General features: G+C 41.9%; 1 protein-coding gene across 1 annotated transcript; it reads left to right on the top strand.

Annotated features, from left to right (window-relative positions):
• Positions 1-5,886: 5,886 nt before the first annotated feature.
• On the top strand, positions 5,887-7,098 carry LOC133577104 (uncharacterized). Its single transcript, XM_061930665.1, has 4 exons — positions 5,887-6,017; positions 6,093-6,437; positions 6,561-6,671; positions 6,769-7,098. Exons 1-4 carry the CDS (start codon positions 5,969-5,971, stop codon positions 6,816-6,818), a joined length of 555 nt encoding a protein of 184 aa, XP_061786649.1. The 5' UTR covers positions 5,887-5,968; the 3' UTR covers positions 6,819-7,098.
• The last annotated feature ends 8,771 nt before the right edge of the window (positions 7,099-15,869 follow it).

Genomic DNA, 15,869 nt, shown 5'->3' with positions numbered 1-15,869 from the left:
CGTGCAGGAATGACAGCCATGTGTTGAAACATTGTTTTTGGTCTTGTGCTGTGTCAAGTGTTGCTGTTTAACATTCACGATTGTGAAATAAAATCAAGAAAGGACACACCGTAGCGCCTCTAAATATCAAATTGTATTATCATACCAGCAGCATGCAGCTGGTATTGTTCAAGTAAAAAAAAGTGGGACTGTAGAAGATGACAAGTGTGATGTGAAGTCTGAAAGATTGAGCTTGAGCCAGTAATCACTGACAATGACATGCCAACCATTATTTTTTACATGACTTATTTTCACTTCCTCATTTCACACCAGGCAGGACAACTCCTTCTTCATGCACTTCTTGGTTAGGACAGTAAGAAACCAACACCACAGTCAGATGACTTCTGGATTTATTCATAGCTAATATCAGTATCCTTTAAAGGGGAACTGCACAATTTGTGTAATTTTGCCTATGGTTCACAATCTGGCGCCCTAGGCAAGATTTTAGGTGGCGCCCCCCCCCCCCCCCCCACATCAGCAGTGAAGTGTATATACTCACAAGAACCCGAATAGCTTTGTCTTTGACCTTTTTTTTTTACTTACAACTATACCTAATATATAAATGGGTGGAAAAGTGACTATTACCTGCAGGGCAAACATTAGCTAACCAGAAGGCAATAACAACGTAAACAAAAAACACCTGCTTAAAAGATCTAATACAAATGTCCCTGAGGAATGTAAGGTGGGAGTACTGTAATTACCTAACGTTACATTATTATTTTCCATAACAATTTAGCCCCCTCCACAATCTTAACCCGACGTTAAAACAGAACTAGCTGAAACGACTTGGTCGCATAGTGATGCGGATGTGGTTCTCCCAAGGATGCAGACGGCTTCGGACACAGCTTGCAGGTAGGAAAATGATTTATTGAAAATATAAATCGTACGGGGATCAAACAAAAGACGTGCAAATAGCAAAAGGCAAAAACAAAAGGACTAGCGTGGGAGCTAGCAGGCAAAATGGCATAGCGTGAAAAGCTAGCGGGAATCTAAGTTGTCGTTATCAGTTGTATGGGAACAAACTACGAAGCCAGACAGAGTGAGGCCAGAGCAAAGACTAAATAGCCCTCTGATTAGTGCCCGGGCAACAGGTGCGCGTCCCGAACACTAACCAGAGGCAGGTGAAAGTAATCAGCTGACATGGCAACTGAACACAAACAAAATCAAATGTGCTGAAAACATATGTGACGAGAAACATAAACAAACTATGATCCGTGCAGCGGATCGTAACACTAGCTATTTATTGATTAGCAATTGCCGAATCATGTAGCATTAGCTTAATGCTAAAAAGCCAGGTTACTATCACATTCTGTAACAGACAAATCATTTCATGTAGGCTAACGTTACCTACCTGCTACTTCTGTCTTTTCTCGTTTCTACCCCTCTTCTTTTCTCTTTTTTCTTCCCTGGGCACCTGACAGTTTTGGCCGTTTTGACATCTTGTGTAGATTTTTTGATGTGGTGACGTCCAAAAAGAGTCATGATACGGGAAGGGAGGGGGCGCACCGTGCGTGGGGAGGAGGGGGGGCGTAATGTTGTAACAAATAATATTTCTATTAAATAGGCTTTACTTTGCATTTTAATTAACGTGGGATTATTTTTTGTATTTAGAAATAATAGTACCAACTTTTTTTTCTTTTTTTTCTCCAACATTTGTGGCACTGGCGTGGCGCCCCCTGATGGACGGCGCCCTTAGCATTTGCCTATACGGCCTATGCCACGGGCCGGCCCTGATTATGAGAGACAAGAACACGCAGGTCTTTTTTTTAAGGATCCCAAAAGGGATAAGCGGTAGAAAAGGGATGGATGGATGGATTTTAAAGATGATATAAAAAAAAAAAAAATGCTTGAAAAATGCGACTAGTGGTAGTCACCATTGCGTTAAGATAGGTCTTTATTGTCATTGCACAAGTACAACGAAACTTTGTTTTCAGCACAAACCCGTTCAAGATGAGACAAACAAACAGTGTACAGGGTTACAGAACAGGAACGCTGATGGTTCGCCACAAGGCGCCCCGTAAAAGATGGGGAAAAAGGTAAAACGCTGGGGAAGGATGAATAAAAAAAAATACAATCTAGACTGGGCTCCTAAGGGGGCCCAGTCTGGAGTGGGAAAAAACCTCCATAGCAAAGCACATATACATATTGCTACCTACATCTCCAGATATCTAGCAACAGAGGGAAGGGAGTGCGGGGTCATGATGGCAGGCCGCAGCTCTTGGCGCTGACCATCCTTTCATCACCCCTATGCATACTTGCCAACCTTGAGACCTCCGATTTCGGGAGGTGGGAGGAGGGGAGTGGGCGTGGTCGGGGTGGGGTTGGGGTTGGGGGCGTGGCTAAAAGGGGAGGAGTATATTTACAGCTAGAATTCACCAAGTCAAGTATTTCATAGATTATATATATATATATATATATATATATATATATATATATATATATATATATATATATATATATATATATATATATATATATATATATTACGCTCAGTCAAGTCAAGTATTTCATAGATTATATATATATATATATATATATATATATATATATATATATATATATATATATATATATATAGGAAATACTTGACGTTCAGTGAATTCTAGCTATATATATATATATATATATATATATATATATATATATATATATATATACACGTATATATATATGTATTTTATTATATATATATATTTATTTTATTATATATATATATATATATATATATATATATATATATATATATATATATATATATATATATATATATATATATATATATAAAATAAAAACTTGAATTTCAGTGTTCATTTATTTACACATACACACACACATAACACTCATCTACTCATTGTTGAGTTAAGGGTTGAATTGTCCATCCTTGTTCTATTCTCTGTCACTATTTTTCGAACCATGCTGAACACCCTCTCTGATGATGCATTCTGTGTGGCACGCACAAAAGTGCTTTCATCAAATGCACTAGATGGCAGTATTGTCCTGTTTAAGAGTGTCACAACATTCCTGTTTACGGCAGACGAACTGCTTTACGGTATACAAAAACGTGACTGCTGTTGTTGTGTGTTGTTGCCGCTCTGGGAGGACGTTAATGAAACTGCCTAACAATAAACCCACATAAGAAACCAAGAACTCGCCCTCCATCATTCTACAGTTATAACGTTATTGGGCAGGTATGCTGTTTATGTTGTGGGTTAGCGGACTCAGGTCCTCATGGACCTGAGTCCGCCTGAATTTTGGGAGAAAATTCGTCCCGGGAGGTTTTCGGGAGAGGCGCTGAATTTCGGGAGTCTCCCGGAAAATCCGGGAGGGTTGGCAAGTATGCCCCTATGGGATTTGCGTCGAGGGCGTTGGGTTGGGGGGGTGGGATGGGGTGTGTATGTGTGGTGTATATTTTTGTGGATGGATGTTTGTGCGTAAGCCTACAGTGTGTCTCTGTTCCGCGGCCTTGATCTTGTGCAGCCGATAAGTCCAAAGTCAACAATAACAGGTGTGTGTCCATGAGAGACAAGAAGGGAGTTTGTTGTGTCTTCACTGCACTGTCCTTCAGGAGAGTCTCGACGCCAGGGAAACAAGCCTTCCTTGTAGCCTTCAAAGCCCTCTAAAACAACTTCAAAACCATCCATCAACGTATTATATACACACTTCAATAATGTAGTAACAAACAATTTCATAACAATTTGTAATATGCACAATATTTACTGTATTTTGATAATTTTATGCAATACCGGAACTTATTTCCTCAGCGCATTTATTTCCGTTTCCATAGCAACGCACCTCCGACTTCCGGCAACAAATGTGTTTCCGGAAAAAAACGCGAGTGTGTTGTAATCATGGCAGACTTGGTAACAAACAAAAAAGATGACTGGTTTTGGACAAATGAGGATTCACAACCCTATCTTTTTGAAGCTGAATATACAGAGGATGAACGATAGAAGCGAGCACGAAGAGAGACTGAATTTCCATAGCAACGCACCTCCGACTTCCAGCATCAAATGTGTAGTTTTATTTCCGGAAAAAAACGTGAGTGTGTTGTAATCATGGCAGACTTGGCAACAAACAAAAAAGACGACTAGTTTTGGACAAATGAGGATTCACAACCCTTTATTTTTGAAGCTGAATATACGGAGGATGAATTACTGCTCATCGAATCGAGCACGAAGAAAGACTGTAGCAATGGAGCAGACAGAAGCCAAGAGAGTGAGGTCGGCGTGACTAGACGCTGTCAATGTGGAAAAGAGTTCCTCAGTGTTTGCTCTTACAATAACAATGTCGCTACAGCTTGGTTATTACACAGGTTATGGAGCGTAATTAAAGTATTGTTCGCGGTTTTTGGATGCCTTTTTAAGTTGACTTAGAGGCAGAATGGATTGCGCCCATTAGCTGTATTTCTAGCGACCTCGAACGAAGAGATTTGTGATGATCTGTTGTTTTAGTTTAAGACTCTCTTAGTTCAGTTCCCCTTTAAGTACACATATAAAACAAAAACTCGGACTGTCTGATTGTGGCAGTCCGCTCCCTGTATGCTCAGTGTCAGAGCTTGGTCCGCATTGCTGGCAGTAAGTCGGACACGTTTCCAGTGAGAGTTGGACTCCGCCAAGGCTGCCCTTTGTCACCGATTCTGTTCATAACTTTTATGGACAGAATTTCTAGGCGCAGTCAAGGCGTTGAGGGGATCTGGTTTGGTGGCTGCAGGATTAGGTCTCTGCTTTTTGCAGATGATGTGGTCCTGATGGCTTCATCTGTCCAGGATCTTCAGCTCTCGCTGGATTGGTTCGCAGCCGAGTGTGAAGTGACTGGGATGAGAATCAGCACCTCCAAATCCGAGTCCATGGTTCTCGCCCGGAAAAGGGTGGAGTGCCATCTCCGGGTTGGGGAGGAGATCTTGCCCCAAGTGGAGGAGTTCAAGTACCTCGTAGTCTTGTTCACGAGTGAGGGAAGAGTGGATCGTGAGATTGACAGGCGGATCGGTGCGGCGTCTTCAGTAATGCGGACGCTGTATCGATCCGTTGTGTTGAAGAAGGAGCTGAGCCGGAAGGCAAAGCTCTCAATTTACCGGTCGATCTACGTTCCCATCCTCACCTATGGTCATGAGCTTTGGGTTATGACCGAAAGGACAAGATCACGGGAACAAGCGGCCGAAATGAGTTTCCTCCGCCGGGTGGCGGGGCTCTCCCTTAGAGATAGGGTGAGAAGCTCTGCCATCCGGGGGGAGCTCAAAGTAAAGCCGCTGCTCCTCCACATCGAGAGGAGCCAGATGAGGTGGTTCGGGCATCTGGTCAGGATGCCACCCGAACGCCTCCCGAGGGAGGTGTTTAGGGCACGTCCGACCGGTAGGAGGCCGTGGGGAAGACCCAGGACACGTTGGGAAGACTATGTCTCCCGGCTGGCCTGGGAACGCCTCGGGGTCCCACAGGAAGAGCTGGACGAAGTGGCTGGGGAGAGGGAAGTCTGGGCTTCCCTGCTTAGGCTGCTGCCCCCGCGACCCGACCTCGGATAAGCGGAAGAAGATGGATGGATGGATGGATGGATAAAACAAAAATTGTTCGATGACAATAAAGATCCATCCATACAGTAATGCTTTCTGAGACATTGCATTTAATGGAAATAAAGTTATGAGCAGGAAAAGAGAAGAAGTCTTGACATTTGACAATTTCCTTCCAGATCCATATTCTTTTAATATTAGGATTGTGAAAATATAGATGGGTTAATTTGTCGTGTTCACAGTGGTTTAGAGATGGCAGACGGCATCGGGTGGTGTCTGAAAGAAACTAAAGTCCGTGCAGAAAGAGAAGTGAGAAAGTTTACCCAACTTCCTTACATGCTGGGTTGCGTGTAACTGCTTGATGACAGAGCATTGTCATGTTCATCTTCAATCGGGTCAAGCCAAAATGTCTCTGTAGAAGGCAGGAATATGTCGCAGGTTGTTGTGTTTCTGCTGCTCTTGGGTGGAACAGCAACTGGTAAGGTTTTAATCAGGAATAACGCTTCAATAATGTCTTTGAATTTGATTTTGTATGCCTCCACTGTTCTTGCAGCTTTCCTTCCTGCTGGTGAGTCTCAATGTAACGGCATCCTGGACAACTCTCAATGCTCCGCCACTCTTGGAGGATCGGTCTACATCCAAGTCATGGTCGACGTGGGCGACCATCAGCTGCGGTGTAAGAAACAGCTCCCCGGTGGACCCGTTGTTGTGTTTACGGTGAAAAGACAAAAGGTGGTTATCCAGGAAGCCCTCAGGAACCGAACAGAGTTCTTTATCAACAATGGGACTTTAAAAATGTCCAGCATTGAGAGGACTGACTCGGGTCAATACGTATTGGAGGTGTTCGATCCCAATGGACTTCGTGTAAATACCATTACTGTAGAATTGGATGTTCAAGGTAAATATATTTTCCTTTTCACACAGTATTCAAACATGAATGAGCGCTCATTAAGGATGAATGTCATTCTAATCATTTGGAACGTATCTGTTTCACCAATTTAGTTATGTCTCTTCTTCCCAGAAAACATTTATTCCATCCTGGTTCCAGTTTGCACTGCACTGGCCGCCCTGCTGGTGATTGTGGTCGTGTCTTGTTGTGTGTACAAGATAACGAGGCGAAACAGGAAGTCAGGTAAGAATCCCCTTCAGGCCGGACTAGTTTACACCGCCATAAATATCCACCTCGATTCAACGTGAGATAACAATTGAACATTCTGAATTTTGTGAAGGTTCAGGAAAATCCAGAGAAAAACAGCCAGCAGTAGAGTTCTGGGAATGAAGTGACCACAAGCGTGACAATTTTCATCACCGAGCAATATAAACCCTCCAGGAGGCATCAGCAACAAGAGTGTGATTTATAACTTATATAGGGGGTCCCCAAACTCTTTGACCCGGGGGCCACATTGGGTTAAAGAAATTTGGCCAGGGGCCCAGCTATATATATATATATATATATATATATATATATATATACAGGTAAAAGCCAGTAAATTAGAATATTTTGAAAAACTTGATTTATTTCAGTAATTGCATTCAAAAGGTGTAACTTGTACATTATATTTATTCATTGCACACAGACTGATGCATTCAAATGTTTATTTCATTTAATTTTGATGATTTGAAGTGGCAACAAATGAAAATCCAAAATTCCGTGTGTCACAAAATTAGAATATTACTTAAGGCTAATACAAAAAAGGGATTTTTAGAAATGTTGGCCAACTGAAAAGTATGAAAATGAAAAATATGAGCATGTACAATACTCAATACTTGGTTGGAGCTCCTTTTGCCTCAATTACTGCGTTAATGCGGCGTGGCATGGAGTCGATGAGTTTCTGGCACTGCTCAGGTGTTATGAGAGCCCAGGTTGCTCTGATAGTGGCCTTCAACTCTTCTGCGTTTTTGGGTCTGGCATTCTGCATCTTCCTTTTCACAATACCCCACAGATTTTCTATGGGGCTAAGGTCAGGGGAGTTGGCGGGCCAATTTAGAACAGAAATACTATGGTCCGTAAACCAGGCACGGGTAGATTTTGCGCTGTGTGCAGGCGCCAAGTCCTGTTGGAACTTGAAATCTCCATCTCCATAGAGCAGGTCAGCAGCAGGAAGCATGAAGTGCTCTAAAACTTGCTGGTAGACGGCTGCGTTGACCCTGGATCTCAGGAAACAGAGTGGACCGACACCAGCAGATGACATGGCACCCCAAACCATCACCCAACCATGCAAATTTTGCATTTCCTTTGGAAATCGAGGTCCCAGAGTCTGGAGGAAGACAGGAGAGGCACAGGATCCACGTTGCCTGAAGTCTAGTGTAAAGTTTCCACCATCAGTGATGGTTTGGGGTGCCATGTCATCTGCTGGTGTCGGTCCACTCTGTTTCCTGAGATCCAGGGTCAACGCAGCCGTCTACCAGCAAGTTTTAGAGCACTTCATGCTTCCTGCTGCTGACCTGCTCTATGGAGATGGAGATTTCAAGTTCCAACAGGACTTGGCGCCTGCACACAGCGCAAAATCTACCCGTGCCTGGTTTACGGACCATGGTATTTCTGTTCTAAATTGGCCCGCCTGTATATATTATATACACATATATACATACACATATATACATACATACATACAGTATATATATATTTATATATATATATATATATATGTATACTGTTGGAATAATTGTTTGTAAGTTATCACAAAATAAACATTATATTGCATTATGTTCCTGATGAGAAGATGAAGGCTGTCTGTCGAGGCCTAACAAGAGGAGGAAGGCTCGTGAAACGCCACTGTGATTTCAACACGGACAGATGGCAGGATGTGCTCAACTCCCGGAGGAACTCTCTTTGAAGTGTTAAACGAACTCTCTTTGAAGTGGTTCCCAAACTCTCTTCCAACTATTTGGTCAACGCTATTTACGACCCGCTGCCCTCTTGAAGTTGCTGTAGACAGGAGACGGGAGGGGTTGTCCATTGTCCTCCAACACCTGCCCCAGCTAGATCCATGAAGAGCCCAGGCCCGAGAAGTCCTCTTCTTGGACTTCAAGGCGACCGAAAACAATGACTGTTTTACATACTCCCAATTCCTGCTGTGACATATGTTGGTGCGTGAACATGGAACATCTGAATTAAAAGAGGAGACGAAAACCTTCTTCGTCAGAGCGTGGTGCAGGACTGTACAGAGAGTGCAGTGGCCATGTCTTTCCTCAATTGAGTCCAAATTGAATTCTGTCTCTGTTTGATTCCTTGCCTTTTGTCTTGTTTAACAGATGTCCTCAGTGTTTGAACGTGACATATACAGTATATATATATATATATATATATATATATATATATATATATATATATATATATATATATATATATATATATATATATATGTGTGTGTGTGTGTATATATATATATAAAAGGCTTGCAATATTTCAGTTGATGTGTAATGAATCCAGAATGTATGACATTTCCATGTTTTTAGTTGCATTACAGACAATAAAGGACTTTATCACAATATTCCAATTTTCTGAGACAGTCCTGTATATATCAGAGGTGGGACTAAGTCTAACATAATAGTGAGAGTCCAGTCCATAGTGGATCTAACATAATAGTGAGAGTCCAGTCCATAGTGGATCTAACATAATAGTGTGAGAGTCCAGTCCATAGTGGATCTAACATAATAGTGTGAGAGTCCAGTCCATAGTGGATCTAACATAATAGTGAGAGTCCAGTCCATAGTGGATCTAAGATAATAGTGAGAGTCCAGTCCATAGTGGATCTAACATAATAGTGTGAGAGTCCAGTCCATAGTGGATCTAACATAATAGTGAGAGTCCAGTCCATAGTGGATCTAACATAATTGTGAGAGTCCAGTTCATAGTGGATCTAACATAATAGTGAGAGTCCAGTCCATAGTGGATCTAACATAATAGTGTGAGAGTCCAGTCCATAGTGGATCTAACATAATAGTGAGAGTCCAGTCCATAGTGGATCTAACATAATAGTGTGAGAGTCCAGTCCATAGTGGATCTAACATAATAGTGAGAGTCCAGTCCATAGTGGATCTAACATAATAGTGTGAGAGTCCAGTCCATAGTGGATCTAACATAATAGTGAGAGTCCAGTCCATAGTGGATCTAACATAATAGTGAGAGTCCAGTCCATAGTGGATCTAACATAATAATGTGAGAGTCCAGTCCATAGTGGATCTAACATAATAGTGAGAGTCCAGTCCATAGTGGATCTAACATAATAATGTGAGAGTCCAGTCCATAGTGGATCTAACATAATAGTGAGAGTCCAGTCCATAGTGGATCTAACATAATAATGTGAGAGTCCAGTCCATAGTGGATCTAACATAATAGTGCGAGAGTCCAGTCCATAGTGGATCTAACATAATAGTGAGAGTCCAGTCCATAGTGGATCTAACATAATAGTGTGAGAGTCCAGTCCATAGTGGATCTAACATAATAGTGAGAGTCCAGTCCATAGTGGATCTAACATAATAGTGAGAGTCCAGTCCATAGTGGATCTAACATAATAATGTGAGAGTCCAGTCCATAGTGGATCTAACATAATAGTGAGAGTCCAGTCCATAGTGGATCTAACATAATAATGTGAGAGTCCAGTCCATAGTGGATCTAACATAATAGTGAGAGTCCAGTCCATAGTGGATCTAACATAATAATGTGAGAGTCCAGTCCATAGTGGATCTAACATAATAGTGCGAGAGTCCAGTCCATAGTGGATCTAACATAATAGTGAGAGTCCAGTCCATAGTGGATCTAACATAATAGTGTGAGAGTCCAGTCCATAGTGGATCTAACATAATAGTGAGAATCCAGTCCATAGTGGATCTAAGATAATAGTGAGAGTCCAGTCCATAGTGGATCTAACATAATAGTGTGAGAGTCCAGTCCATAGTGGATCTAACATAATAGTGAGAGTCCAGTCCATAGTGGATCTAACATAATAGTGAGAGTCCAGTCCATAGTGGATCTAACATAATAGTGAGAGTCCAGTCCATAGTGGATCTAACATAGTAGTGAGAGTCCAGTCCATAGTGGATCTAACATAATAGTGAGAGTCCAGTCCATAGTGGATCTAACATAATAGTGAGAGTCCAGTCCATAGTGGATCTAACATAATAATGTGAGAGTCCAGTCCATAGTGGATCTAACATAATAGTAAGAGTCCAGTCCATAGTGGATCTAACATAATAGTGAGAGTCCAGTCCATAGTGGATCTAACATAATAGTGAGAGTCCAGTCCATAGTGGATCTAACATAATAGTGAGAGTCCAGTCCATAGTGGATCTAACATAATAATGTGAGAGTCCAGTCCATAGTGGATCTAACAAAATAGTAAGAGTCCAGTCCATAGTGGATCTAACATAATAGTGAGAGTCCAGTCCATAGTGGATCTAACATAATAGTGAGAGTCCAGTCCATAGTGGATCTAACATAATAATGTGAGAGTCCAGTCCATAGTGGATCTAACATAATAGTGAGAGTCCAGTCCATAGTGGATCTAACATAATAATATGAGAGTCCCGTCCATAGTGGATCTAACATAATAGTGCGAGAGTCCAGTCCATAGTGGATCTAACATAATAGTGAGAGTCCAGTCCATAGTGGATCTAACATAATAGTGTGAGAGTCCAGTCCATAGTGGATCTAACATAATAGTGAGAATCCAGTCCATAGTGGATCTAAGATAATAGTGAGAGTCCAGTCCATAGTGGATCTAACATAATAGTGTGAGAGTCCAGTCCATAGTGGATCTAACATAATAGTGAGAGTCCAGTCCATAGTGGATCTAAGATAATAGTGAGAGTCCAGTCCATAGTGGATCTAACATAATAGTGTGAGAGTCCAGTCCATAGTGGATCTAACATAATAGTGAGAGTCCAGTCCATAGTGGATCTAACATAATAGTGTGAGAGTCCAGTCCATAGTGGATCTAACATAATAGTGTGAGAGTCCAGTCCATAGTGGATCTAACATAATAGTGAGAGTCCAGTCCATAGTGGATCTAACATAATATTGTGAGAGTCCAGTCCATAGTGGATCTAACATAATAGTGAGAGTCCAGTCCATAGTGGATCCAAGATAATAGTGAGAGTCCAGTCCATAGTGGATCTAACATAATAGTGTGAGAGTCCAGTCCATAGTGGATCTAACATAATAGTGAGAGTCCAGTCCATAGTGGATCTAACATAATAGTGTGAGAGTCCAGTCCATAGTGGATCTAACATAATAGTGTGAGAGTCCAGTCCATAGTGGATCTAACATAATAGTGAGAGTCCAGTCCATAGTGGATCTAACATAATAGTGTGAGAGTCCAGTCCATAGTGGATCTAACATAATAGTGTGAGAGTCCAGTCCATAGTGGATCTAACATAATAGTGAGAGAGTCCAGTCCATAGTGGATCTAACATAATAGTGAGAGTCCAGTCCATAGTGGATCTAACATAATAGTGAGAGTCCAGTCCATAGTGGATCTAACATAATAGTGTGAGAGTCCAGTCCATAGTGGATCTAACATAATAGTGAGAGTCCAGTCCATAGTGGATCCAACATAATAGTGAGAGTCCAGTCCATAGTGGATTGAGCATAATAGTGAGAGTCCAGTCCATAGTGGATCTAACATAATAGTGAGAGTCCAGTCCATAGTGGATCTAACATAATAATGTGAGAGTCCAGTCCATAGTGGATCTAACATAATAGTTAGAGTCCAGTCCATAGTGGATCTAACATAATAGTGAGAGTCCAGTCCATAGTGGATCTAACATAATAGTGAGAGTCCAGTCCATAGTGGATCTAAGATAATAGTGAGAGTCCAGTCCATAGTGGATCTAACATAATAGTGTGAGAGTCCAGTCCATAGTGGATCTAACATAATAGTGAGAGTCCAGTCCATAGTGGATCTAACATAATAGTGTGAGAGTCCAGTCCATAGTGGATCTAACATAATAGTGTGAGAGTCCAGTCCATAGTGGATCTAACATAATAGTGAGAGTCCAGTCCATAGTGGATCTAACATAATAGTGTGAGAGTCCAGTCCATAGTGGATCTAACATAATAGTGTGAGAGTCCAGTCCATAGTGGATCTAACATAATAGTGAGAGAGTCCAGTCCATAGTGGATCTAACATAATAGTGAGAGTCCAGTCCATAGTGGATCTAACATAATAGTGAGAGTCCAGTCCATAGTGGATCTAACATAATAGTGTGAGAGTCCAGTCCATAGTGGATCTAACATAATAGTGAGAGTCCAGTCCATAGTGGATCCAACATAATAGTGAGAGTCCAGTCCATAGTGGATTGAGCATAATAGTGAGAGTCCAGTCCATAGTGGATCTAACATAATAGTGAGAGTCCAGTCCATAGTGGATCTAACATAATAATGTGAGAGTCCAGTCCATAGTGGATCTAACATAATAGTTAGAGTCCAGTCCATAGTGGATCTAACATAATAGTGAGAGTCCAGTCCATAGTGGATCTAACATAATAGTGAGAGTCCAGTCCATAGTGGATCTAAGATAATAGTGAGAGTCCAGTCCATAGTGGATCTAACATAATAGTGTGAGAGTCCAGTCCATAGTGGATCTAACATAATAGTGAGAGTCCAGTCCATAGTGGATCTAACATAATAGTGTGAGAGTCCAGTCCATAGTGGATCTAACATAATAGTGTGAGAGTCCAGTCCATAGTGGATCTAACATAATAGTGAGAGTCCAGTCCATAGTGGTTCTAACATAATAGTGTGAGAGTCCAGTCCATAGTGGATCTAACATAATAGTGAGAGTCCAGTCCATAGTGGATCTAACATAATAGTGAGAGTCCAGTCCATAGTGGATCTAACATAATAGTGAGAGTCCAGTCCATAGTGGATCCAACATAATAGTGAGAGTCCAGTCCATAGTGGATTGAGCATAATAGTGAGAGTCCAGTCCATAGTGGATCCAACATAATAGTGAGAGTCCAGTCCATAGTGGATCTAACATAATAATGTGAGAGTCCAGTCCATAGTGGATCTAACATAATAGTGAGAGTCCAGTCCATAGTGGATCTAACATAATAGTGTGAGAGTCCAGTCCATAGTGGATCTAACATAATAGTGAGAGTCCAGTCCATAGTGGATCTAACATAATAATGTGAGAGTCCAGTCCATAGTGGATCTAACATAATAGTGCGAGAGTCCAGTCCATAGTGGATCTAACATAATAGTGAGAGTCCAGTCCATAGTGGATCTAACATAATAGTGTGAGAGTCCAGTCCATAGTGGATCTAACATAATAGTGAGAGTCCAGTCCATAGTGGATCTAAGATAATAGTGAGAGTCCAGTCCATAGTGGATCTAACATAATAGTGTGAGAGTCCAGTCCATAGTGGATCTAACATAATAGTGAGAGTCCAGTTCATAGTGGATCTAACATAATAGTGAGAGTCCAGTCCATAGTGGATCTAACATAATAGTGTGAGAGTCCAGTCCATAGTGGATCCAACATAATAGTGTGAGAGTCCAGTCCATAGTGGATCTAACATAATAGTGTGAGAGTCCAGTCCATAGTGGATCTAACATAGTAGTGAGAGTCCAGTCCATAGTGGCTCTAACATAATAGTGAGAGTCCAGTCCATAGTGGATCTAACATAATAGTGAGAGTCCAGTCCATAGTGGATCTAACATAATAGTGTGAGAGTCCAGTCCATAGTGGATCTAACATAATAGTGTGAGAGTCCAGTCCATAGTGGATCTAACATAATAGTGAGAGTCCAGTCCATAGTGGATCTAACATAATAGTGTGAGAGTCCAGTCCATAGTGGATCTAACATAATAGTGAGAGAGTCCAGTCCATAGTGGATCTAACATAATAGTGAGAGTCCAGTCCATAGTGGATCCAACATAATAGTGAGAGTCCAGTCCATAGTGGATCCAACATAATAGTGAGAGTCCAGTCCATAGTGGATTGAGCATAATAGTGAGAGTCCAGTCCATAGTGGATCTAACATAATAGTAAGAGTCCAGTCCATAGTGGATCCAACATAATAGTAAGAGTCCAGTCCATAGTGGATCCAACATAATAGTAAGAGTCCAGTCCACAGTGGGGCCAGCAGGAAACCATCCCGAGCGGAGACGGGTCAGCAGCGCAGAGATGTTCCCAACGGGTGCACAGGCGATCGGTCCACCCCGGGTCCCGACTCTGGACAGCCAGCACTTCATCCATGGTCACAGGACCTGTGTGTCTCCCCCTCCACAAGGGAGAGGGGGAGCAGAGGAGAAAATAAAATAAACGGCAGATCAACTGGTCTAAAAGGGGGTCTATTTAAAGGGTAGAGTACACAAATGAGTTTTAAGATGGGATTAAATGCTTCTACTGAGGTAGCATCTCTAACTGTTACCAGGAGGGCATTCAACTGTTACTGCTAGAACATTCCATAGTACTGGAGCCCCAATAGAAAACGCTCTATAGCCCGCAGATTTTTTTTGGGCTCTGGGAATCACTAATAAGCCGGAGTTCTTTGAAGGCAGATTTCTTGCCGGGACATATGGTACAATACAATCAGCAATATAGGACGGAGCTAGACCGGGTAGTATTTTATACGTAAGTAGTAAAACCTTAAAGTCACATCTTAAGTGCACAGGAAGCCAGTGCAGGTGAGCCAGTATAGGTATGTATATATGTATATATGTATATATATGTATATACAGTATTGGCGTAATATGATCAAACTGTATATTTATGTACTAACTATTAACGTTGTGATAATTGTTTGTTTTCTCTGCTGGCAATTGAAAAACATTTTTATTCATATTCCATCCATCCATCCATTTTCTACCGCTTATTCCCTTCGGGGTCGGGGGAGGCGCTGGAGCCTATCTCAGCTACAATCGGGCGGAAGGCGGGGTACACCCTGGACAAGTTGCCACCTCATCCCAGATTGAATAAATAAGTAGCTCTAGGTCTAGCTCCGTCCTATCTCGTCGATTGCATTGTACCATATGTCCCGGCAAGAAATCTGCGTTCAAAGAACTCCGGCTTATTAGTGATTCCCAGAGCCCAAAAAAAGTCTGCGGGCTGTAGAGCGTTTTCTATTCGGGCTCCAGTACTATGGAATGCCCTCCCGGTAACAATTAGAGATGCTACCTCAGTAGAAACATTTAAGTCCCATCTTAAAACTCATTTGTATACTCTAGCCTTTAAATAGCCCCCCTGTTAGACCAGTTGATCTGCCGTTTCTTTTCTTTTCTCCTCTGCTCCCCTTTTCCTTGAGGGGGGGGCACAGGTCCGGTGGCCATGGATGAAGTGCTGGCTGTCCAGAGTCGGGACCCGGGGTGGACCGCTCGCCT

This window comes from Nerophis lumbriciformis, linkage group LG36 (genome assembly GCF_033978685.3).
Source record: "Nerophis lumbriciformis linkage group LG36, RoL_Nlum_v2.1, whole genome shotgun sequence".
NCBI lineage: Eukaryota > Metazoa > Chordata > Actinopteri > Syngnathiformes > Syngnathidae > Nerophis > Nerophis lumbriciformis.
This window is presented reverse-complemented; position numbering and strand designations above follow the sequence as displayed.

Coding starts and splice junctions, on each gene's coding strand:
- LOC133577104 (XM_061930665.1), top strand. CDS start 5,969: ATGTCGCAGGTTGTTGTGTTTCTGCTGCTCTTGGGTGGAACAGCAACT. Junction 6,018..6,092: donor CTTGGGTGGAACAGCAACTG/GTAAGGTTTTAA, acceptor CTGTTCTTGCAG/CTTTCCTTCCTGCTGGTGAG. Junction 6,438..6,560: donor TGTAGAATTGGATGTTCAAG/GTAAATATATTT, acceptor TCTTCTTCCCAG/AAAACATTTATTCCATCCTG.